The sequence below is a fragment of the Rhinoderma darwinii genome, chromosome 11 (assembly GCF_050947455.1).
Source record: "Rhinoderma darwinii isolate aRhiDar2 chromosome 11, aRhiDar2.hap1, whole genome shotgun sequence".
NCBI classification, from domain to species: domain Eukaryota; kingdom Metazoa; phylum Chordata; class Amphibia; order Anura; family Rhinodermatidae; genus Rhinoderma; species Rhinoderma darwinii.
Window position 1 is genome coordinate 21077258 of NC_134697.1, and position 25905 is coordinate 21103162.

General features: G+C 45.0%; 1 protein-coding gene across 1 annotated transcript; it reads left to right on the plus strand.

Annotated features, from left to right (window-relative positions):
* The first annotated feature begins 18929 nt into the window (after positions 1–18929).
* On the plus strand, positions 18930–25236 carry NPS (neuropeptide S). The gene is given in 4 exon segments (XM_075842757.1): positions 18930–18953; positions 18956–18993; positions 19076–19154; positions 25034–25236. Coding segments are annotated over 4 exon segments (321 nt in total). The 3' UTR covers positions 25214–25236.
* The last annotated feature ends 669 nt before the right edge of the window (positions 25237–25905 follow it).

Consider the following 25905-nt stretch of genomic DNA (forward strand, 5'->3'; position numbering starts at 1 on the left):
ACCGCCAGATATCTGCAGCTCCACTCTCAAAGATCATGGGAGTAGATTGTGTTGTAAACAAATTATAAGAGTCAATAAAATAAATTGATTCAGATCTGCCGTGTGCGCAGCGCTGGTGTGTAGCGGCCTGAAAGGTAAACGCCAAATGGAAATTCATGAGATTTTAGTAACACGGGCGCACAAAAGGATTAGAATGAAATAAATCATCACCGCAGTGACCTTTTACTACAGATTTAGAAGGGGAAAAAAAGAGAAGCTATAGTTATTGTTATTTGAGAAATTGATTATTATTCTAAGTATAAGACGGGAGGAGATTCGATTTTGTGCCGGCTCAGTGGGTAAGAGCACCTGATCATTCATGAACATATGAACTCATAAACTGGCATTAACAGAGTTCTGCTTGTTTTGTGCTCAAAACCGTATAGAAGAAGGACAGGTGGCAGCGAGTTGGCATTACCTCAGGGTACACAGCTGTTGTTACAGTTAAACAATGGGAAGCAAGAATACAGCGGGTCCTTCCATAAAGATTTTATAGCAGAAACGTATGGCGACCATGGTGACACGTGATTTTTAGAGTGTATTAAATGGGTTTTTCAGCCAATAAAAATTGATGGCCTATCCTCACGATAGGCCATCAGTAGCTGATTGGAACAGACTCCAGGGACCCCCGCCGATCAGCAGTTTTGAAGGGGGTGCAGTGCTCGTACAAATGGGAGAAAAGGCTGCAATACCTGTGAATCGCCGCTAAACGCGCGTCGAAGATTCACAATGACCGAGGAGAAATTAAGGGAAAGCAGCGCTCATATGAGAGCTGCGGCCCCTTCAAAACAGCTGATCGGCGGGGGTCCCTGGAGTCGGACCCCGACCTATCAGCAATTAATGGCCAATCCTGAGGATAGGCCATCAATTTTTACTGGCTGGAAAACCGCTTTAAACTATTATATAATGGCCCTACTGGTGTAGCTGGAAAATATTGTCCCTGATGGCAAGCAGAAGGGGCCCATCTGCAATGGGATCTACTATGCCAATTTTAGGTGCAGCGCAGATTTAGTACTTGGTGACTGGTTATCTGTTATCCATAGACGCTTCAGTGTGCCCATGCGCATTCTAATGTGCCAACACAGAGCCGCCATCAGTCAGGCACATAGACGGCTGCTGTCCCAAGGCTCCTCCTGGTTCAATTATGTACCCCTAATACAACAGGACCCCAATGGTCCAGCAGAAGACATCCACATTTGGAGCAAATCACTTGTCACTAGGGTCTATTGCTTATGGGACTATTCACAAATAACCTATTAGACATTTTTCAGGATTTGTGCGGTATGTGCAACGATAAAGTTTCTGATGCAATTAAAAATGGCCGTACAGATGTTCTATGTAGATGGAGGGGCAGGGGAAAAAGGGCACTGACAAACGTGGCAACTGGCAATGCACTACTCTTGATTCTGTACCATATTTATACGTGTTTAGGGGGTGTCAGCCATGGCTATAAAATTTGCTCTGGCCTTATCAAACCCAACTCTTAGGGAACACCCTAACCAAATGGCCTGCGGACACCTACCTACTGTATACCTATATTTTTGCATAAATGAGGTTACATACCCAGTGGCATGCATAAAAGAGGGGGCTCAAAACAAAGAACAAAATGGGCCCCTCATTATTTTTGCCAGGTTTGGCCGCACAGGTTCTTCAGGTGTTGGAACCAGCCAAGGCTGGGTCTCCCCTCTCCAAGGGTCTGTCTCTATGGAATGTGCATACACAATAATGTAATACCGGGTCTGTCCTCTATGATGCACGTCCTGTATTTTCTGTGTACGGGAATACTCCGGATGCCTTCTTGTGGTTTTTTAAGATAATATTGACTTTTAGCCAAAATTATCCCATTGTCAACCACAGCAGCAGTAATATTTAGGGAGTCTTTTATAAAAAGCGATCATTTCCTCCACACCAAGTCCGTACCTGTACATCGCCTAATAATCAAGACCAAAATGTTCCAATCTAATCATCCCTAGCAAAAAAAAAATCACAAATAAAATGGCGAACCGTACGAGGGCATCAATAAAGAAACACTACACGTCGATTTTTCAGGTATCTCAAGGCCATATGTCTACAAGTAAGAAGTTTTCCTTCCTAAAAACGGTTTTGGCTGCACGATTCAAAGCTATCTGGGTGTGATAATTTCATTTTCCTTCCCATTGGCCACGGTTATGGAAAATGACACTAGCAAACATCTCAAGCACAAAAATCCATATTATATTAATGTCGAATATCTTTTTTTACAGCTATAAAATACACAATGTGCGGAGAAATGAAAAGTGCTGCAATAATTGGTTAATCCTGAATAATATACAGTAATGGGGACTGTCAGACAATGGGGCACATGGAAACGTAATGGAAGGAGTTACCAAAGAGGAGTAAAAGTATTTACCTAAAGCAACCATAGGATGGATATATCTTTAAGACCAGATGCCAGACCAGCAAATGTTCTAGATTATCCAAAAGATTTAATACCCCCACACCCCCTACAGAAAAGCGACTTTTGGTATAACGTCCCACCTAGCATAAACGCTGCAGAATTTCCGCAACATTTCGGCCCCATGCACAAGGCTGTGCCCGTAACCCACATTTTTGGGCCGTGCTCCCATACAAATGCAAAAGCACGGACATGTTCCATAATTTTCAGAACATTTCTACGGCACGGACACCCATCCGTAGCAATACGGAAAGGTGTCCTCGGCCAATATAACTGAATGGGTAGGTAATTGCGGACCGTATTACTGTCCGCAATTACGGAGAGTTTCTACTGTCGTGTGCATGAGGCCTTACAGTAGCAGCAAAGTGGATGAGATTTTGAAAATCTCCTGCCGACGCTGTGGAGAAAAAAAATGCAGCAGAAACTTTAATAAATTGACCTGCGGTGCAGAACAGATCCGCAGCACGTCAATTTATGCTGCGTTTTCATTGCTGTTCCATTGCGGGTTTTCCCCACTGAATTCAATGGGTATGCAAAACCCGCAACAGATAGCCAAGTGTTGAAACTTTTGCGGCCGAATCGCAGTGGTCCAGCTGCAGAAATCGCAACTGAGCAAAAAAGAAGTTAAAAAATGTATACTTCCCCAGAACTCCCTGCTTCTTCCTCCAGTCCGGCCTCTTGGGTTGACATTTCATGCCATCGGACTGCTGCAGCCAATCACAAGCTGCAGCGGTCACATGGGCTGCAGCGTCATCCAGGGATGCCGGATCGGACGGCAAAGGAGGGACGCATCACCATATCGCCCGGGGTACGTATGAACAGGGTTTTCTTTTTTTCTACCGCTGCTTTCTGGAGGTGGAAATTCCCCACAAAAAAACTGCACCACAACGTGGTGTGATTTTTCGGACGAAATGTGCTGCGGGTTCCAGATCAGATAAGCTGCGCAGTTTTGCGCAGTGTATCCGACACGTGGGTACCTGGCCTAAGGGTACATGGAAAGGCAGCCGCATGCAGCCAAAACCACGCCCACACACGGTGGTGAAGGACATCATGATTTTGCTGGCATTACGGGAAAAGTCATACGGCCATTTGGCACTGCATGGGGGTGTGGTTTCGGCCGCGTGCAGCTGCTGCTCCATGTGTTCTCATCCTAAGGCCTTATTCACACAAATGTATTTCACATCCATGCGCTGTCCGTTTAAATAACGTACAGCACACTGACCAATTCAATGGCGCTATTTACACATGTCCTATTCTGGTCCGTTTTTTGCGGATCAGACACACCCATTGAAGTCTATGGGTGTGTGAAAAAAAACAAAAAAACGTACAGCACGTACTGCGTGTCTTTGGAGACGCAAATTGGACACTCTCGTGTGAACAAGGCCTAACTCTACATTATAGTTAATAGAAGATACAGAAACACCTGATATAAACATCATGGGGGGAGATTTATCAAAACTGGTGCAAAAGTGGAAAAGTGGAGCAGTTGCCCATAGTAACCAATTAGGTTGCAGCTTTGATTTAAAAAGAGCCTCAGAACAAATAAAACTGGAAGTTGACTGGTTGCTATTGGCAACTGCTCCATTTTTCCTTTGCACCAGTTTTGATAAATCTCCACCATATGTATACATGGGAAAAATCAAAAGTAAATGAGCAGGAGCATACACAGAAATCGCAGGGCCCTTTAGTAAACGGAAAGCTCCTATGAAAGCTCTGTGAAATATACAACGTCTCTATTAACGTCCATCATTCAGTTTTTAGGTCCAAAACTCTGTGCGGGTGAATAATATATCTGTGTAGAGGAGCTCTGTTCTGATAGATGATACTATAGGCCTCATTTATCAAACTGTCCAACAGTAAAATGGTTCTTGTTGCCCATAGCAACCAATCAGAACTCAGTTTTCATTTTTCCAGAACAGTTTGAGAAATGTAAGCGGAGCGGTGAATGGTTGCTATGGGCAACAAGGACAGTTTAGGGCCTACTGAGACTAGCGACATTCACATCTCCAATTTCCTATCGGTCCGTGCAGAGAAAATTGCAGCATGTACTAGTTTGGTCTGATTCTCACGAAAGACTTGCGTATTCAAGTCGATAAGTTTGTGGAAAAAAATAAAAATAAAACAAAAAATTCAATCTGTCCGTTTTTCACTGATGGATTGATAGGATACGCTGATATGCCGAGTCAGTTTATTTTTTCATTCACGTGAAAAACTAGCGATCACTGATGCTACACGGACGTTAAAAATTGACACACAGAACGCACTCGGACACAATACTGAGTTAACCCGGATGTAAAAATCGTTTGTCCCTGAAGAATAACTCCCAACCATTTTGGATTCAGCGGGACAGTCAAGGGGGTTTGTCCCGCTGTCAACTGTATCTGCATCCACAGGACGCAGATACAGTTGAGCCCAATGCTGAAGCAGGACTGCAAGGACCCATTATCCACTTTACCTGCCCAGGACCTTAACCATCCTTCTTTGAATTAACACACCAACACCTTCTTTATGCAAATGTGGAAGTGGCCACAGCTTTATTATTATTTACAACCATCGGCATGAAGACATATATATATTTATTTATTTTCTCTCCTCCTGAAATGCCGATGCTCCCTGTCTCCATCAGGCATGTAGGGTGCTACCTCCGTCTTCATCTGCCGTACTTTCCGCCAGCTGTGACATCTACGAAAAAACAAAAAAAAAAAAAACGGCAGAACAAGAATATAACCGTAGAAAATTTTTTAAAAAACAAAACCAAAACCACCAGGGGAGGGAGGGCGGGTGTTTCTTCCACTGCAGCTTGAAGGTAAGAGGGCTTCCTGCTCCAAACCTCTGCCTTATATCTTCTTAACCACGCCCCTCTTACCCCTTGTTGACCAATCCTGATCCTGGGCATTATTTTAAACCGTTCCATCCTTTCTTAACCCCTTGCAGTCCCTGACACTCTCCCTAGGCGCTTCAGTGTCTACAAGACTGCAAGGACCCATTATCCACTTTACCTGCCCAGGACCTTAACCATCCTTCTTTGAATTAACACACCAACACCTTCTTTATGCAAATGTGGAAGTGGCCACAGCTTTATTATTATTTACAACCATCGGCATGAAGACATATATATATTTATTTATTTTCTCTCCTCCTGAAATGCCGATGCTCCCTGTCTCCATCAGGCATGTAGGGTGCTACCTCCGTCTTCATCTGCCGTACTTTCCGCCAAGAAGGGGGAACTGAGAAACCTACTCAGTCCCCCGACCACCCCCACCAAGCAACGCCAGCCCTCTCTCGGCACCATCCAAGAGATCCAATAAAAAGATATCGAGCCCGATATCATTCAGATGCACTCCATCCGGCGCCAGCAGATCTGCATTATCCCCCTCCAGGGATTGGTGTCGCAACCCGATCCCCCCTATAGAGCGAATGAACCGCGACACCCGCACATTAATTAACCTGCGCACTCTCTCCAAAGCTGCCATATTCCTCGCTCCTCGCCACACCGTGCGCGCCACTATTTCGGACCAAACTATCACGCAACGGGCGAACAGATCCCGAAAACGCGCCAAATCAGTTCGTATAATTGACAATAACTCAGCCATTTTCACTTGGCCGATATCATTTCCACCCGCATGGATGATTAGGACAACAGGTCCGTACGTGTGCCTTGTAACTGCCACTACTTCTGGCAGTAACTGCACCCACCGTAATCCCCGGACACCTCTCCAATGGACGTCGGCCTGTGCGAGGCCCAAATTCGGACCTAATGGCCTTCGACCCGCTCGAACCGCTGCCCAATGCACATACGAATGCCCCAAGATCCACACTTGGGGGCGCCGCAACCCTAACAAAGAAATTAAGCTACATTCCGGTCAAATGAAAATTACAGGCAGGGTTAACATAACACTCCATATAGCAGGAAGGAAAGCAGGGGGGGGGGGGGAGGGGAGGGGGCGACCTTTCTTATGAAAACTTCCAGCTTACACCATCTTTAAAACCAGATCAGGTCGCACATATGACTTATAGCTATTAGAGCGCCATCTACCCAGACTCATGATAGCCGCTGAATCCAAGCCCAAGGCATCTGCCTCAGTTGCCGCACCTATCCTAAATGAATGTGTACCAAACTCGCCTGGCGGCAAACCTAGATACTTCAAGCCGGCCTTAAAAATCGCCTCAAATTGAAAACGCGACATCGCGGATCCATCCTGATGGATCAAGAATTGAGTCCCGGGCACTCGGACCAACACGAATTCCTGGACCCATTTTACCGGGCAATACTGCCCCCCAATCCTCCCAATCGACAGCCAAGCCCCCCTTCCTACCACATCAGTCTTTGACCTCCGCACACAGACCCTGAGAGAATCTCCCAACGTTACTACATCCGATCCGAGAAGACCACCGCTCGCACTTACTCTGTGCGGAACCAACTCACTAACCCGTAAAGCGGCAAAGAAAGCCAAAGAAAACGCTGCGCCGAACAAGGACACTTCATATTCATCCCGACACACAAAACATAAAACGGCTAGCAGCCGACCCAAAAGTGAAAAAGATACTGGCCGCCTCGTGTCCCTTGAACACGCCTCTTTTTTCCACCCTTTTAACGACTGCCGAACTACAAATTCTTTTGTAACATCTCTGCATCCCCACAATTTTAACATAAAGGCCACTCCTGCTAAAAACTTGCTCGCCGTGGCCGCACTACCCCCTTCCTGACGTATTTGTACCAAACTTGCTAACGTGACGTCCAGGTGACACCCATCCTGTGATGGGAAGTCATTCCCCGCAATCTCCAACCACCGATCCCACGCTCTGCAATGACTCTTCCAAGTCGCCGGTACCACCGAACCCCTCAACAGTCTCATAAGTTGTCCTCGACCAGGGCCCATAAGTGAAGGGGGGGGGGACACCCCTTCTGCCAAAGCTGCCGGGTGCAATTCCCGAAACCGGGACATCTGTGAACGAGACAAAGCATCAGCCATCACATTACTGACACCCGGAACATGTTTTGCACGAAACCACACATTCAAACGCAAACACTTCAAAACCAACCGTCTTAATAAAGCTAATACCGGCAACGAACTAGACGACAACCCGTTCACCGCATGCACCACCGCCATGTTGTCTGTCCAAAATACAATCCTCTTATTCACCATCACGCTACCCCATAACTCTATTGCAACTATAATAGGAAACAATTCCAATAGCGTTAAATTACGTAAGACTCCCAAATTACTCCAATGCAAGGGCCAAGGGGATCTACACCAACTTCGGCCCAAAATTGCTCCAAAACCATCACTTCCGGCTGCATCCGTAAATAATTCCAAATCTACATTAGACAACTCAGCGTCCTGACACACCGACTTCCCGTTAAACGAACTCAAAAAAGAATGCCAGACAAACAAATCCTTCCTCATACAAGAGGTTACCCTGATAAAATGATTTGGCTTCGAGATACCTCTAGTGGCTAAAGACAAACGCCTAGAAAAAACACGACCCATTGGAATTATACGACAAGCAAACACCAGCAATCCCATTAACGACTGTAACTGTTTTAACGTCACTTTTTTCGACCCCATGACCTGGTCAACCTGCGTCACTAGCCTAGCCAATTTATCATCCGGCAAGCGAAAAATCATCCGCTCGCTATCTATTTCGATACCCAAAAATGACAAAACCGTTACAGGACCTTCCGTCTTATCCTCGGAAATAGGTACCCCGAAACGCGACATCACCTGTCGAAACACTCTCAGCAACGTGCTGCACAACCCCGAGCCCCCCGGGCCCACAAAAAGAAAATCATCCAGATAATGAATGACCGAGTCACAACCAGACTCCAAACGAACTACCCACTCTAAAAATGACGCAAACATCTCAAAGTAACTGCATGATATTGAACAACCCATAGGAAGGCACATATCCACGTAAAACCCTTTGTCTAAACAACAACCCAGCAGGTGAAAACACTCCGGATGAACCGGCAGCAAACGAAAGGCCGCTTCAATATCAGATTTGGCTAACAACGCCCCCTGTCCAGCCGCCTGTACCAACCTTACTGCAACATCAAAAGACGTATACGAAACCGCCGCCTCCGCCCTAGGAATACCGTCATTAACAGAACCACCGCGAGGAAAAGAAAGGTGATGAATCAGCCTAAACTTTCCTCGTTCCTTCTTTGGAACTAAACCAAGGGGGGAAACTCGCAGATTCGTATACGGCGGCTCGCTGAATGGACCTGCCATTCTTCCTAATTCCACTTCTTTAGCTAATTTTAGCCGCGCAATGCCCACATTCTCATTGATCGACTTCAAATTGTCAGCCAATGACAATGTCGCAGAATATTCAAAAGGAATCTCAAAACCAAACGAAAACCCGTTAGTGAGCACCTCTGCTTCCCGCCTCCTGTGGTACCGCTCTAACCATGGGCCCATCTCGAGCACGTTCACCGGCGTTCTCCGCTGCGCCGGAAGGAGGTGCCTTGACCGGCTGCTTACCTCTCCGGAAACACCGGAGCGCCGAATGAGCGCCCCCACAGATGGAGCATTCATGTCGAAATTTGCACGTGGCAAAGAAACGACAGTGGCCCTCATTGTAGAGCCAACAGGCACCTGTGGGCCTAGCGGCCGCAACTCCAGGGGCGGGGCCCGGCGCTGCGGCCGCACTGGGAAAGGGGCGTTGTTGCCTACTCCCTTGCGCTAAAATAAGCTGCAACCACACGTCCGTTGCCTTCGTCGCCCAACTAATCTCAGGCGACAAAGCCAAACGTCGCCGAAATTCTTCATCATATCGCCACCAGGCCGCACCACCGTGCAGCCTGTGGGCGCTGAAAATTGTGTCAAAATAGACAAACAACTCGGCCCCTTTTCCAGGATAGCGTTGGCAAATAACATGAGCCAGTGTAGCGTAACACTGTACCCAGTTGCCAAATGTTTTCGCTACTTTTGCTTTCCTATCCGAACCTCTCTCAAAGCCCCGCTCCTTGTCGACAGTCACCTGCTCCACCGAGACCAAGGACCAAATATCCACAAATTCATTCCTCCAAATCTTGTCCTTGACCTCAGCTGACAAATGAGTCCCGAGAGGAGCGACTCCACAAAACAATGAATCTCTAAACGTCAAACTAGCTAAAGCATTTTCTTTCTCAGACGGGGGCATAGCTCCCTCTGGTGGCACAGAGGGACCCGACGTTCCCTCATTCACTTTCAACCCAGCCACCACGGCTTTTAAAACAGAAATCAAATCCGCACCCGCTGCATTAGGTTTATTAAGCCATGCGTCACCGCAGGCCGACTCACCGCTCCCAGAGGTCCCACCGACTCCAGAGGGTCCTTCAGCCACTTGCCGCGGCACTGGAACCACGGCCTGCACCTCCTCCACCGGCCCGGCGGGAGGTACAACCTGGGACAGCTGCTCCTGATCCACCGACAAGCGCTGCACCTCCCGGCGTCGACTGCGTCTCTGCGGCCGTGAGGATCTCCTCGACGACCTCCTCCGTGATCCGGATGATGCGGACGTCGTCGCCGACGAGGAGGAGAAACCATCGCTGGAAGACGAGGAATAACGTCGACCACGCCTCTTCCCGTCACCTGACCTGCGACGTCCATGATGGCCGTGCCGGCGATGTCCACCAGCCCGGCGTTTCCTCCCTCGCCTGGAACGCTCCCTTCTTGGACCTGGAGGAGAGAAAGATGACAAGGCAGGAGAAGGGCAAATAGCATCCAAAACACCCTCACTCCTATCTTTCCTAGCACACTCCCCCCCTGCCCCTGACCCGTGCTGACAGGGGCCCGGGGGGGACCGGGGTGGAGAAGCGACAGGCACCGCAGAAGCCCCCGCCCCCTGGCTGGGCTGCTTGCTCACCGTCCGCCTCCCCGCACCCGCCGCCATCTTCTTTTTTCGTGCGCCGCCATCTTGTGTCCTGGCTGCACTGCGCCTGCCAGGACGTCCCGCCCCTGTTCCCCCCGCCGCCAATTCTGGCTGCGTAGAGAACAGCACGGGGAAAGATGGCGCCGACCCCGGCTGCACACAGGCCCCAGAAGCAAGTCCCAGCTCCTGTGAACATGCCGCATGGTAAGCGACCGTGTCGGACCAGTCGCCTGAGTCCGCCATATTCACCCCACTGTCACGATAGTCGGCCGCTGCCTCCGCGCCCGCATCAGCAGCTCGAGGCGGGTTGTACCGTGCCCGTGCCGGTTTAACAGCCGCCCTCTTACCGCCATGGGGAAGGACGCCAGCGCGACGAGTGGACGGGGGGGAGGGGGGCACTATGTCGACCGACGAAGCACCCGTCGACATAGGCCTAGGGGACCTGCTGGGACCACCGCATGACTGTGCAGCAGTCACAGCACCCCTCATAGCAACAGGGCTAGGGCTTAGTCTAACCGGAGGGCGTGTAACGCGCTGCGGCCTACCTCGGGTAGCCGCTCCCGACTGTTCCGTGCCCCGCTCAGCTCCTCGCCTCTCTCCTTCCTCCAACAGGGATTCCAGCCAGGCAGGCCCCTCTGCCGCTACCCGCTGTGCCACCTTCCGCAACAGTTCTTCTGCCATCTTCTTAACGACCACGCTCTGAATCTCCACAGCAGCAGCAAAGGTGTTTCTTCCACTGCAGCTTGAAGGTAAGAGGGCTTCCTGCTCCAAACCTCTGCCTTATATCTTCTTAACCACGCCCCTCTTACCCCTTGTTGACCAATCCTGATCCTGGGCATTATTTTAAACCGTTCCATCCTTTCTTAACCCCTTGCAGTCCCTGACACTCTCCCTAGGCGCTTCAGTGTCTACAAGGAACCATAAGCTCCCTGCTTCAGAATTAGTTCAGAGCAGAGGAGCAGAAAATGCTCCTCCACTCGCCGAGGAATCCCTGGGCACAGCGCTACTTTAAAAGTTGGCAACGGGGATTTTGCTCAAGGGGGTAGCCACTGACGTCACTGTCCATATATGGACAGTCACATCAGGGCTTTCCTCCAGGAGCGGAATCCCCAACCTATGCTCTGGCTGGGGATTCTGCTCCTAGAGGGAGTCCCAATGGTGCTATCTACAGGGGGGCGGCACTATCAACATGGACACTGTGGCACTATATTGTATCGGGGCAGCTATGTGAACATGATGCTGTATGGGGGCAGCTTTGGGGGCATTAAGCTGTATGGGGGCTTCTATGGGGCCATTATACTGTATGGGACAGCTATGGGGGCATTATGCTGCATGGAGGCAGCTATGGGGCATTATGCTGTATGGGGGAATTTGTTTGGGCATTATACAAAATAGGGGCATCTGTGTGGGAATTATACTGCATGGCAGAATCTGTTTGGGCATTATACTGTATGGGGGCATCTGTGTTCGCTTTATACTGTATCTGTGCGTCTATCGTTGCATTGTACGGTATAGTGGCAGCTAGAGGACATTATACTGTGTGGGAGGCACTATGGGAGCATGATACTGTGTGGACTGAACCGGGTGTGTATGGGCGGGGATTTGGTGCAATTCACAGCAAAAGCGCATTCGGACCGTGATGTGTGAATCCAGCCTTATGATAATCAGGAGATTGAGCTAATTTTAGGGTATTACATGTATTATAAGGGGTTGTTGACTTTTGACTCACCCTTCAATATGCCCTTTCTTTGTATTGTATCATAAAAAAAAATTATTTCCCTCTTCCTTCAATATGATCACACGTCTTCCTGAATGCCTACGACATTGTATTAGTCAGTTGTATTCACCCATCCCCCAATTCTGATTTTCAATTATCACCAGCTGACATCTCCTGACAGCCTGGTGCGCAATCACCTTCATTTCTAACCCGAGAGAACATCTAAAAACAACATGGAATTATTAAACGAGTCCTTTATCAGAGTAATGATTAACTCCAGCTGAATGCAAAATAAAACGCCTCCTGTACGTCATAGCATCAGGACACGTCAGATCAGGGGCAGCAGTAAGTAATGTGCGCTGACGTCCTGTGTCATCAGTGTTCTGCTGGTGACATTTCCAGCAAGGAGAATTCCAATAGTCTACGAGACAACTTTATTTATGTCTTCCAGTTTCTAACAGAATTATCAATACACCTGAACGTTCCTCTCCCGTCTATCTCTGAGGAGAATCTCAAGCACAAATCTACTTTGTCACCACTTAGTGATTAATGGCTTCAATACATTCTGCCTTATAAATATGCAAGTTAATTTTCTCCTTTTTGGCAGGAGATCCCTCTGTTTTTTGGGTCATTCTCCTGTCTTTTGCTACCCAAAGGACTTGGCATATTCTTGCCAACCCAACAAGTTCTGACAGAGTCGGCAAAGATGCTCTAGGCATGTAAGGACTGCCATTTCAAATCTAATTGTACTGCGGAAAGTACTGAGCGATGCCACACAGTCGTAGCAGGGGAGGGGGATGGCGGCCTGAAGTACAGTAAAAGGAAGAATAAATAAAGAATGAGTAAATATATGAAGTCAAGAATAAAAAAGGCTAATACAGAAAAGCTTATGGGGTTTCTCCTAAATATTGGATTGATACTATGTTAGTGAATAATGACACAAATATACAGGTCCTTCTCAATGAAACTCATATATTCTATACATTCATTACACACAGAGGGATCTATTTCCAGCATTTTTTTCTTTTAATGTTGATGATTATGGCTATTATATAAGCCCAATTTCCCAAAAAAATTTTAATACTGAAATGTTGGTCTACTGAAAACTATGTAGAGTATCTGCCCTCAATACTTGGTTGGGCTCCTTTTGCATGAATTACTGCATCAATGCGGCGTGGCATGGAGACGATCAGCCTGTGACACTGCTGAGGTGTGATCAATGTGGCGTGGTATGGAGGTGATCAGCATGTGGCACTGCTGAGGTGTTAGCAATGCGGCGTGGCATGGAGGGGATCAGCCTGTGGTACTGCTGAGGTGTTTTCAATGCGGCGTGGAGGCGATCAGCCTGTGGCACTGCTGAGGTGTATCAATGCGGCGTGGCATGGAGGTGATCAGCCTGTGACACTGCTGAGGTATTATCAATGCGGCGTGGCATGGAGGCGATCAGCCTGTGGCACTGCTGAGGTGTTATGGAAGCCCAGGTTGCTTTGATAGCGGCCTTCATCTCGTCTGCATTGTTGGGTCTGGTGTCTCATCTTCTTCTTGACAATACCCTATAGATTCTCTATGAGGTTTAGGTCAGGCGAGTTTACTGGCCAATCAAGCGGTGATACTGTGGTTATTAGCGACCGCAGCATTTAAATAGTTAGAAAGATGGGGGCGACCCCCTCTAGCAGTTCATCGCGCCCCCTGCAATGCAATCGCGGGGTGGCGATGATTTCTATGGCTGCCTGGGGGCCTAACGAAGGCCCCCAGGTCCGCCATCTTTGTGCTCCTACTAAGCACTGCCTCTGGCAGGGCTTAATAGAAGCCGGTGGGAAAGACGATATACTGCAATACAATAGTATTGCAGTACATCGTGCAAGTGATCCAACAATTGCTGGTTGAAGTCCCCTTGGGGGACTAATAAAAAAGTAAAAATTAGTAAAATAAAGTTGTTTTTTTTGTGTAAAAAATGTTTTAAAAATTAAAAGTAAAAAAAAAACCCTTTTCCCATTAGAGCATAGTAAAAAAAAATAAAAATAAAACAAACATAATTGGTATCGCCGCATCCGTAAAAGTCTGAACTATTACAATATATCATTATTTAACCCGCACGGTGAACGCCGTAATAAAAAAAAAATGGTAAACTCCAGAATCGCTATTTTGGTCACCTCATCTCCCAAATAAAATGGAATAAAAAGTGATCAAAACGTTGCATGTACACATGTGTCTGATGACAGCTGAGCTCCTGCTCCAACGCCCGTCATCGAAGTTTACTTAGATCGTGGTCGTTTAACACGTTAAATGCCGCCGTCAATAGCGACCGCGGCATTTAACTTGTTTACAGAGGGAGTGAGCTCCCTCTGTCACCCATCGGCGGCCCACAAATGCAATCGTGGGTCTCCGACGGGGTGTCATGGCAGCCAGGGGGCTTGATAAAAGCCCCCAGGTCTGCCCTGGACATATGCCTGTTAGGACGCGCCGGAGGCACGTCCTAACAGATTGCCTGTCAGATTTACACGGACAGGCAATAATGCTCTGGTATATGAAGTATACCAAAGCATTATAGCAGGGATCTGAAGATCGCACAGTAAAGTCCCCGAGTGGGACTAGTGAAATAAATAATAAATGTGAAATAAAGATTAATAATAAAAAGTACAGTAAAAAAATAAATAAAACCATTTTTTTCCATAAAAAGTGGATTTAGTAAAAGTGTAAAAAAATAAAAAAAGTACACATATATGGTATCGCCGCGACCGTAATGACTCCATTAATAAAGTTAATATGTAATTTAAACCGCAAGGTGAACACCGTAAAAAAACAAAACGCAAAAAACAATGGCGAAATTGCTATTTTTTTCCATTGCCCCCCAAAAAAGTCATAATAAAAATGAATCAATAAGTGCCATGTACCCCAAAACAGTACCAATCAAAACTACGTCTCGTCCGGCAGAAAACAAGCCCAAAAAATCACTACATTGATGGAAAAATAAAAAAATTACGGCTCTTGGAAAGCGACGATGCAAAAACAAATAATTTTAGTTCAAAAGTGTTTTTATTGTGCAAAAGTCGTAAAACATAAAAAAACCTCCACATATGTGGTATCGCCGTAATCGTACCGACCCATAGAATAAAGGTAACATGTTATTTATGTCGCATAGTGAACGGCGTCAATTTAAAAACGCATAGAACAATAGCGGAATTTCAGGTTTTTTTTTTAATCCCCCCAAAAAAAGTTAATAAAAGTTAATAAAAAAATTATATGTACCCAAAAATGGTGCTATTAAAAAGTACAACTAATCCCGCAAAAAACAAGTCCTCATACAGCTGTGTAGACAAAAAAATAAAAAAGTTATAGCTCTTTGAATGAAACTATAGAAAAACGAATAAAATAGCTTGGTCATTAGGGCCTAAAATGGGCTGGTCACTAAGGGGTTAAAAACTACAGCTTGTCCCGCAAAAAATAAGCCCTCATACCACCTAATCGACGGAAAAATAAAAAAAGTTATGGCTCTCGGAATTTGGCGACACAAAATAAATTTTATTTTTTACTTGTAAAAGTAGTAAAATATAGAAAAAACTATATATATTTGGTATCTCCATAATCGTATTGACCCGCAGAATAAAGTTAACATGTTGTTTTAATTGCACAGTGAATTCCGTAAAAACGAAGTGCAAAAAACAATGGAGGAATCGCTGTTGTTTTCATTTTCTACCCCACAAGTAATTTTTTTCCCGTTTCCTAGTACATTATATGGCACAATAAATGCCACTACGAAAACTACAACTCGTCCCGCAAAAATGAAGCCCTCATAGGACTATCGATGGAAAAGTAATGAAGTTATGGCTTTTGGATGGTGGGGAGGAAAAAACTAAAATTAAAAACTCTGAAAGTTGTTTACGACGGGAAGGAGTTAAAGAAAAAAAATGCTGGAAATAGATCACTCCGTGTGTAATGAATCTATATAATATATGAGTTTCACTTTTTTAATTGAATTACTGAAATAAATTAAACTTTTTGATGATATTCTAATTCATTGATAAGGAACTGTATATATACACTAGACCAACAATGTGTAATCAGTGGGTCCCACCGCTGGTACCCCCCACCAATCCGCATGTAAGATAGACTCCCCTTTAAGAACACAGACTGTTCAGTTGCGGTCAAATAGATAACTTTTATTATGAAACACAATGGCACGACCTCTCTGCAGTCCTAGAACCTAGGTCGGGAACATCAACGACGCGGAGTCCCCCGAATCGGGTTGTGCCAAAGAGACGGTTGGCTTACACCCCGACCTACTGTGCCGCTATGGGTCCCTGAGAGGCCACTTTCTACTACAACCTGCCCCACCTACTCGCAAATCACAGGGTTGCAACAGTCACTTATGAGGACCTGTCACCTCTCCAGACAGGTCTATTTTAATAAATACATGGAATAACAATTCTGAAACATAAATTCTTAGAACTCTACAATGTGTCATTCCTCTGTTACTCCTCCTAGAAAATGATGAATAAAGGGCATGTATCTTCTGTCTCACTCGGATTTCCACTTGTCCCTTTTTGCCCCACCTGTCTGCTTACTCTGTTCCATTTGGATGAATAGGCTCTCTCTTTCCTCCACCTTTTTGCCCCACCAGTCCTTCATGTAAGTCCATCCCTATGCCACAGTATAATGCCTCTGCGCCACAACTATGCCCGGACATCAGCGTCAATTCCTGTGTGGGCCTGTTCCAATTCCAGCCCCTTCAACTGCAAGCTGCTACCTGACGTCTTTCAGTTAGCAGCTACACTGGCAGGGCACGGCAGCCTGCTAGAGACCACAGGACATGGGCAAATAGGCGTACAACACAAAAGTGGAGAAAGCAGTGGGGACACAACTGGGGGCAACAGGCTATTTAAAGGGAAACACACACTATGCCATAAAAGGGGTGGGAACATGGGGGTTACCCTCCTTATGAACAAAATCAAAGGGCAGCACCGGGGGCCCAAACTACCACATCTGACACAGAATTCGGCTGTACCCGTCATTCACATAGACTATGAACCGAGCGGCAGCGCACATGCTCAACCGCCGCTCCATTCAAAGTCCTTTTTCATTCCTGGCGAGCAAAGAGGAGGAATGGGGGTTCGGGACCCTGTTTTCGTGATCAGTGGGGGTCCCAACGATCAGATAATTATCCTGTAGATAAGTGCTAATTGTCCATTCTGGGACAACTCCTTCAACACTGTAAAAATCTCCATTCAGCCTATAGCCAAAATAAAAGAATTTAAATTTTCACCTATCCACAGAATAGGAGATAAACGTCTCATCACTGGGGCCTCCCACAGATCACTAGAATGTGGGTCCCAAGCCCCCTGTTCCCCTTCACTGCATGACCGCAGTGAGAACTTTGGATCGGCGGTCGAGCATGCGTGGTGCCGCTCTATGGTGCTGACGGAGACAGTCATGTGCAGCGCTTGGATGTTCCGAAGTGAGCAGGAACCAGTGGGCTCGAGAATTCCATTGTATTAATTTGTGGGGTCCCAGTGATGGGTCACCCTAGCGATCAGACATTTATCACTTATCCTGTGTATAGGTGATCGATGTAAATTGTGGGAAAACCCCTTTAAATCAAGTGGGCAAGTAACACAAAGGAAACGAACAGAGAGATATCCTGAGACTCTGCTGAGATGATACAATGCTTAGCAATCATGGAAATGACAAGGAATTCCCCAGAGGATCTTTACAGGAACCGCACCACGAGACATGACAGCTATAAACACCGTCAATTTGTGGGAGGTATTAGCCATGTCAGGGATCCTCATTATCCACCCACAGAGGTATTCAGACTGCAGATTACACTTGTCGAAATCCTGGATGAAACAAAAGCATATTAACTGCAATAAAATCATTTGCCCAAATAAAGGCATGTGCACATCCTGTTTTTGCCCTACGTTTAGCGTGTATGTCGGGAAAGCTCCCGATGTGTCCCTAGGGCTCGTTTTGTGTCCTTAGTCGGCTGGTATAGGTCAGTATACCTTTTTTTTTGGATGATGGATTAACATAGTAGATTATGCTATTCCATCCTTCGGAATACTTTTTTTTTTTTTTTTTTTTATATGGGAGCTTATTTGTGACAGATACCACTGCATGGCATCCGTCAGAGGTATACCCGAAGAGTGGTAAAAGTTTGTGCGTAGCACTATGGGATGTGTGCACTGCAGAAAAACTACACCAAAATAAAGGCACATATCACACAAGGAAGAGCCTGCCCACTAAGAGCCTTCTTCATACAATAATGGGCATGAGTCCTGCACTTTTTATGGTCCGGTCAGTGGGATAGTACTGGCTGGTATAAAAAAAGGCAGGCAAGGAGAAGTAATACATTTACAAAAGCTATATAAAGTGAGGGAAAAATACCCAAAATACATAGGTTACACACAAAAAAAAACAGAAAAATAGTATCGGTATTAAAAAAATAATAATTTAGTAATTATTTATTGTCAATTTTTATGAATGTAAACAATAGACACAAAATAAAAAGGTTTTAATAACAGAATTTTAATAGGGAAGGTTCACCTTTGGACATGATCGGACATGTCACTAAGGTTATCAATGCGAGTCTGTGCAAAGGGGACGCGGCGCTCCTCTGGGCACGGTGCCCCTTTGTTTTCTGACTCCCATTAAAGTTAATGCCACATTCTGACTAAAGACTCAGAAATTCAAAGAGTTCAAAAAGTAAGTAGAATCCTGTCAGAAGCTGATTTCCAAAAGGCTGCAAGTTTACACGTCAAGCATCGAAAAGTCATCTGCTGTCTTCCATTCCCCCTTTTAACATTCATTAAAGGCCACCCCACATCAATTAGACATGATAGCGAACGTCATTATGACTCAAGAACAGTATAAAACGTCCTTCAGATGAGAGGACGACCCAGGAGCCTCGGGTGTACGTCGCCACAATGGAAGGACTGCAGCTGAGCAGGTAAGGACGTTCTATGGAGCTCCATCAATACGGATCTATTATAACTGACGTATTTTTACTATTTCTTAATATTTTGCTACAGTGTTTCCAAACTTCAGTTTGCATTCATCTTCTGGATTTCCACCACGCATCTGTGGTATCAACCTGGCATGTCCCTGACTGTAAGTTGCGGAACTGTTACATGTTACAAATATGTGATATTAATGATTATCTGGGCTTGATCACTTTGGTTGTTCGAGATTAGCAAACCAGTCTGGGTTTTTTCCAGATACCGCGCCACTCTTGTCTATAGGCTGTGTGTAGTATTGCAGCTCGGTCTCATTCATTCATTCAGTCAGTGGGAATGAGCTGCAATATCATGGACAAATGTGGCGCTGTTTTAGCAGGAAAAGGCAGACTTTTTTTTCTAATTTTAGGCAACCCCTTTAAGGATCCAATCAGATGTCTAGAACAATCATCTTTGCATTGGCCATGAGAGGATACATTGTCAGCCAACATTGTTCCCATACAGAATCATCTAACACGCAGAACTAATCTCGGTTTTAAAATTCAATAGAATTTGTAATTACTGATCTGTATTTGAAAGGCCACTTAAGATATAGTTCACCGTATCTACGTGTGCTGTGAAGTAGGATTCAGTCTATTGTTCACAGTTATCAGCCAATTCCAGCAAGGAAAAGGCTGACATAAGTGTTCTTTAAAAGGATAATTGACAGAAAAAAATCCCTGACCCATGATCACTATTTCTCAAGTGCGGATAATTTCCATAGGTGTGAGTGATATTAGCAGCTCGTATTGTAAACCGTGTACATATGGGATGACTGACAGTAAAATCCCTGCCCCCATAATCCAGATTTCTCACAAATCTCCAATGGCGAAACCTCCATCGTAACCCCTATTGTAAACCATGTAGATTGTAGGGTTAATGCTTCTTAAAAAAATGTGATTATCATCGAAAACAAAGGTAAAGTATGAAAACATTTTATGTAGCTTTTAGCTCTAAAAATTGTACTGTAGGTCTTTGGTGAATTTACACCTACAAATGCAGCAGAGCCGAGATATATAGAACATTTAGGGTATGTTCCCGCAGGCAGGATATGTTGCAGATTTTCCGAAATGGAAAATCTGCAGCAGAATCATAAAAGGTAAATCAGTCGCAGAAATGCACAAAAATATAGTGCATTTTTGTTGCAGAAATCATTGCAGATTTTCTGCAGATTTAGTGTAAAGCCGCATGCACACGACCGCATTGGTTTTGCAGTCCTCAAACCCACGGGTTCGTAGCAGTCCATCGAACTGCAAAAAACACTTGTTGTGCATCCGTGTGTCATCCGGACTCGCGATACCACAACGATTCACCAGTATTGGTGAATCCGCAATTTACCAACAAAATGACTTGTCCTGAGTTTTTGCGGTCCGCAATTGCGGCCACTGCACCGATCCATGTAGATCACGTGGTCTTGGAAAAGAATGGGTTCGCAATTTATCCGCAAAAATGCAGATAAATTGCAGCCACAAAAACACGTGTGCATGAGGCCCTAAGCATTGATTGTAGCAAACTTTATGTTCACCTGCGGATTTCCAGCGTTTCGGCTGCATAAACTACAAACCGCCGCAAAATGCAAAATTCAACTTGCATATATTAGAGTGGAATTTATACTCCTCATTCTGCTATATGGGCCAAACACGCAGCATCTCTGCTCAGAATACGCAGCATAAATTTCCAGGAGATGAGAAAGTCGCACCGCAGAATACTTTCCGCAGTATTTTTCTGCATGGTGCGGCTGAGATGTATCTCATCCCCTTTTCTGCTGCTGTAAATGCTGCGGAACATCCACACAGAATTCCGTTGCCGAAATTCCGCAGCGTATCTTGCCTGTAGGGACATACCCAAAGGGGTTGTCTGCCTTGGGGAATTCCAGCTTGTTAGGCTGGGTTCCCACAGCAGCAGCAAAGCGAATGAGATTTAGAAGAAAAAGTTGTGGGGAAAGCGTTCTGCGGTGTGACTTTCAATTCCACAGTATCTCAATTTATGCTGCGTATTCTGTGCGGAGAGGCTGCGTTTGTGGCCCATAGACTTGAATAAGCAGCATAAATTCTGAACTAAAATACAGAAGTTGAGTTTTGTACCGTGTTTACAAAGAAAAAACCGCTGGAATTCCGCAGGTGCAGATATGGTTTGCTATGATCAAGGCTTGACACTAAATCTGCAACTAAACCCGCTGCGGAAAAAACGCAGAGCTGCTGCAGCAATATGCACAGATTTCTGTGACAGATTTACCGGCATTTTATTTTTGTCGATTCTGCAGGAGAAAATCTGCAGCGTATCTTGTGTGTGGGAACATACCCCTAGAAGGGTCCCTTGAAAATAAGCCGATGAAAAAAAAAAAAGTCTCCCCAGACGGCAACGCCTAGCAATTAGCTGTAAACTTTAGTAAAACCTGGCAGGACGAATGATCATCCCCATATATTGACATTATGTCGGGAGCACATCTCCCTGTTTATACAGGGAGATGTGCTACAAACGAGCGACCATTTTCGTGGCAACATAAAAGAATCCGATCCGCCAATGAACGAGCATTTGTTCGATCATTGGCCCGTGTAAAAGCACCTTAAGTGTTGAATTTCCCTGCAGCACCGCCACAGGAGAAATTAAGCATTACACAGTGTACATTCATATCAATAGGTTGCCTGTGTGATGCGGGACAGGACAGGTCCTCCAGAGCAGGAGACGCTCTTTGTAACCGCTCTCCACTCTGGCCAAGAGATGAGGATCCTGGACAGAGAACCCCCCTCTATTTACTCAGAGATTCCCTAATAGGTTATGTGAAAATGGATTTTCTAAACTAGACAGCCCCTTTAATTAATTTCATCCACCATTCTTGTTCCGTTATTGGATTGTTGTCACTTAACAAAATGGAGCAATCCCAATAATTGACACATATGAAGGAGTTGCTGTATATGAAACACATGGAAAATAGCAGAGAGGGAGAAGATCTACATTGTGGAAGGTTATAAATGCCACAGCCGTTCCCATTACTTCGGATACAATTAATATTAGTGTTTGCACATTGAAGAACATAACGGACACATGTGGCATTTGAATGTTTCTCATATTGTCATCTCTCCCAATTTTTTATCTGAAATGTTCTATAGAGGTCAGTAGAATGCTGATAATATGGGACATAGAGGACTACGTGTTATGCAGACACCTATCCAGTGTAAGGCCTCATGCACACGACCGTAAGGCTGTGTTCACACGCTAAAGTAAAAACGGCTGTAAAATACGGAGCTGTATTCAAGGGAAAACAGCCTCTGATTTTAAGCGTCAAACGTTTTTTGATGCTTCTTTTGGAGCCGTTTTTCTATTGGTACAATGAAAAGTGGCTCCAAAAACGTCTCAAGAGGTGACATGCACTTCTTTTAATGGGGTGCGTTTTTTACACACCGTTTTTTCAAACGCCCCGTCTGAACGAAACGCCGTTTTTCCCATTGAAATCAATGGGTAGATGTTTTTTTAACCCCCAAAAAATGCCTGAAAACATGGCGTGTAGCCATACCCTAAGGGTTTTTACTGTCTGCAAGTATGGATCTGCAAATAACGCACGCACATCCGTATCAGTCTGCAATTGCGGAAGCGCGTGCGGACAAGAATAGGACATGTTCTCTATTTTGCGGATCTTTTCTACAGTACCGGACACACATCCGTAATTATACAGAAAGGTGTCTGTGGCCTATTGAAATGAATGGGTCCGCAATTTCATCTGTAATTACGTTTTCCGTAATTATGGATAAAGACTACATTCATTTGCATGGGGCCGAATAATTTTAGTAGAGGGATTTTGGGAACCTGCTATTTAAAAATGGTCCAATGCTCTACAGCCAGCCGTTTCCTCTATTAGAAAGGTCCAATATGTATGCAGTTGTATAGAGACTGAACAGGAGCCATGGGGTATATCCACGTGCAGCACACAAGCGTAATAGGGGTGCACTCATATCACGTACACAACGCCAGGACCTCCATAGTAACAACAGGTTAGAGCACCATAGGCTCTAACTCCCGTTCTGGTGAAATGCGGGAGGTCCGGCGTTGCTTTCGTAATACAGGCTCAAAAAAGCACCCGTATTATGCTCGTGTAAAAATAGCTGAATCAGGCGCTTATAAATGTTCAGTGTATCTGGATTTCCAGTTCTTTATAATTAAGTAGGTGGAATTGCCCATTGTCCATATTACAAGCACATTGATGCGGACTACAACTCCTAGCATAGCTTGAAATGTCACATCTTAGAATGCCAGCATGGGACACTTCGCTCTTCATTAGATCCCTTATACAAGGCATCCATGGTCTGACTTGTTAGCTGGCAGAAATTCCTAAAATATTGGATGGAGGAACTGTAACGGCCATTTAAAAATTCTCAGAGCCCAGTGTATGAAAAAATGCAGTACAACAAGTAACATCCTAAGGGTATGCTCACACGGTTTATTTTCAGCTTTTTTTCGGGTCGTAAACGTCCCGAAAAACAGCTGAAAAATCGGAAGCAGAACGCCTAAAAACATCTGCCCATTGATTTCAATGGGAAATACGGCGTTCTGTTCTGACAGGGCGTTTTTTACGCCTCATTTTCAAAAAACGGTGCGTAAAAATACGCCCTGTAAAAAGAAGTGCATGCCACTTCTTGAGCCGTTTCTGGAGCAGTTTTTTATCGACTCAATAGAAAAACAGCTTCAAAAACAGCCGTAAAAAAACGTAGCGAAAAACGCTAGTTTAATTAAAAAACGGCTGAAAAATCAGGAACGGTTTTCCCCTGAAAACAGCTCCGTATTTTCAGCTGTATATTCTTAACCGTGTGAACATACCCTTAGAAGATCAGCTTACCTATTAGAAAGATCCCGGGCAACCCGGTCTGCGGTGATTGACCTTATTATGGATAAAAAATATCATAATATATGCCATTCTAGGAATGTTTTTCTAGAATTTTTTCACTATACCCTCTGACTTCTCCTCTACCTTATTTATACAGTACTGTCTGAGCACATTCTTGTAGTCATACAGCAGCAGGAGGGGAGTGTGCTGATTTTGTGGGAGGAAGTGACCTGTAAACTACTGCAATTACATTATACTCCACATGAAAAGGGACAATGTCCGGACGTGAGACGAATGGAAGTGCGAGACCATCGTTAGTAGGGAATGATTCACAGATGCACAGAGTATTTCAGGAAAGGGCTGTGCTAATAATGGGAGAGACAGCGACTCACACAGGTTTTATCATTAAGGACCAGCTGCATGTGCAGAGGGCAGTGTCATGATGTAAAAAGTAGAACGAGGATGATGGAAAGCTACTGAAGAATAGGGAACGGACTGCCATAGCAGAGGAGCACACATCCCAATCGTCCATTTTTTTTGCAGGATTGTCCTGCAAATGGTTCACAAATTTACATAGAAATGGACGTTTTTGGAATATTTTGCGTGGGCGTTCCTGGGCAAGTTAAGGGCGGGGGTTAAAAGTTTAGGAGGCAAACATTGGGAGATATGCAAAAGACAGAGGTTACAGAAGAAATCACAGACACATTGTTAAAGGAGGATGGTGACATAGGCTTAAAGGGGCTGTACAGAATTTAGAAAAACATTGCTGTTTTCTTCTAAAAATAGTCATACGCTTGTCCATCGGTTGTGCCTGGCATTGCAGCTCCATTGAGGTAAATAGGGCTGAGCTGCAATACCACACACAGCCTGTAGACAGGTGTGGCACTATAATTGAAAGAAAGCAGCCGGATTTTTTCTAATTCTGTATTAACCCTTTAGCAGGGATCAAAATTTCTCCTTCCAGTTCCCCTTTAACTCATTTTCTGCAGTAAAGGTCTGGAATTTTCTGCATTATATGGGTTGAACCGCAAAGTATAAATTAGGGTCTTCATGTCAGTGGTAGGAATGGTCTGCTCTATATTTATAGGATGGTTGCGGAGGTTGGAGAGTCCTGGAGTCCATGATAATGTAATTCTGTCGCTATTCATTGAATGATTTCTTATCTCATCCTACAGTCATCTGGAAAATCAGACTACTGCCTCATCCTGCTGAACAGCTGCCTAATAGAAGCCGACCGCAGCGAAGAGCTGGCGTTCCTCAAACCCTTTCTAGAGAAGTCTTTCATGAAGAGGTCCTTTCGGAACGGCGTTGGGTCAGGAATTAAAAAAAATTCCTTCAGAAGGGCAAAATCCTAACCAAATGTTCACTTAAAGGGTCCTTGGACACAGATTATTTTTTTCTATGAATACAAAAAGTATTAAAAAAAAATAAACTTGTATCATTTATGGTGAAGTAACTAGGCGTTAAGGTGTTCGGAGGTAACTTGGCTGTAATATTAGGAAATCACATGAGTAACAATTCCGGAATATAACATTATTATTTAATTGCTCTATTGATAACTAGGAGCTCCCACTTCAGAGATCCAAAAATAATGGAAATGTGATATTCGCTGCAAGACCTATCAGCAGACTACAGGCTGCCATAAAGTTAGGCTGGGTTCACACGACCTATTTTCAGACGTAAACGAGGCGTATTATGCCTCGTTTTACGTCTGAAAATAGGGCTACAATACGTCGGCAAACATCTGCCCATTCATTTTAATGGGTTTGCCGACGTACTGTGCAGACGACCTGTAATTTACGCGTCGTCGTTTGACAGCTGTCAAACGACGACGCGTAAAAATACAGCCTCGTCAAAAGAAGTGCAGGACACTTATATACATTATATGCGGGACACTTATATACATTATATGCAGGACACTTATATACATTATATGCAGGACACTTATATACATTATATGCGGGACACTTATATACATTATATGCGGGACACTTATATACATTATATGCGGGACACTTATATACATTATGTGCAGGACACTTATATA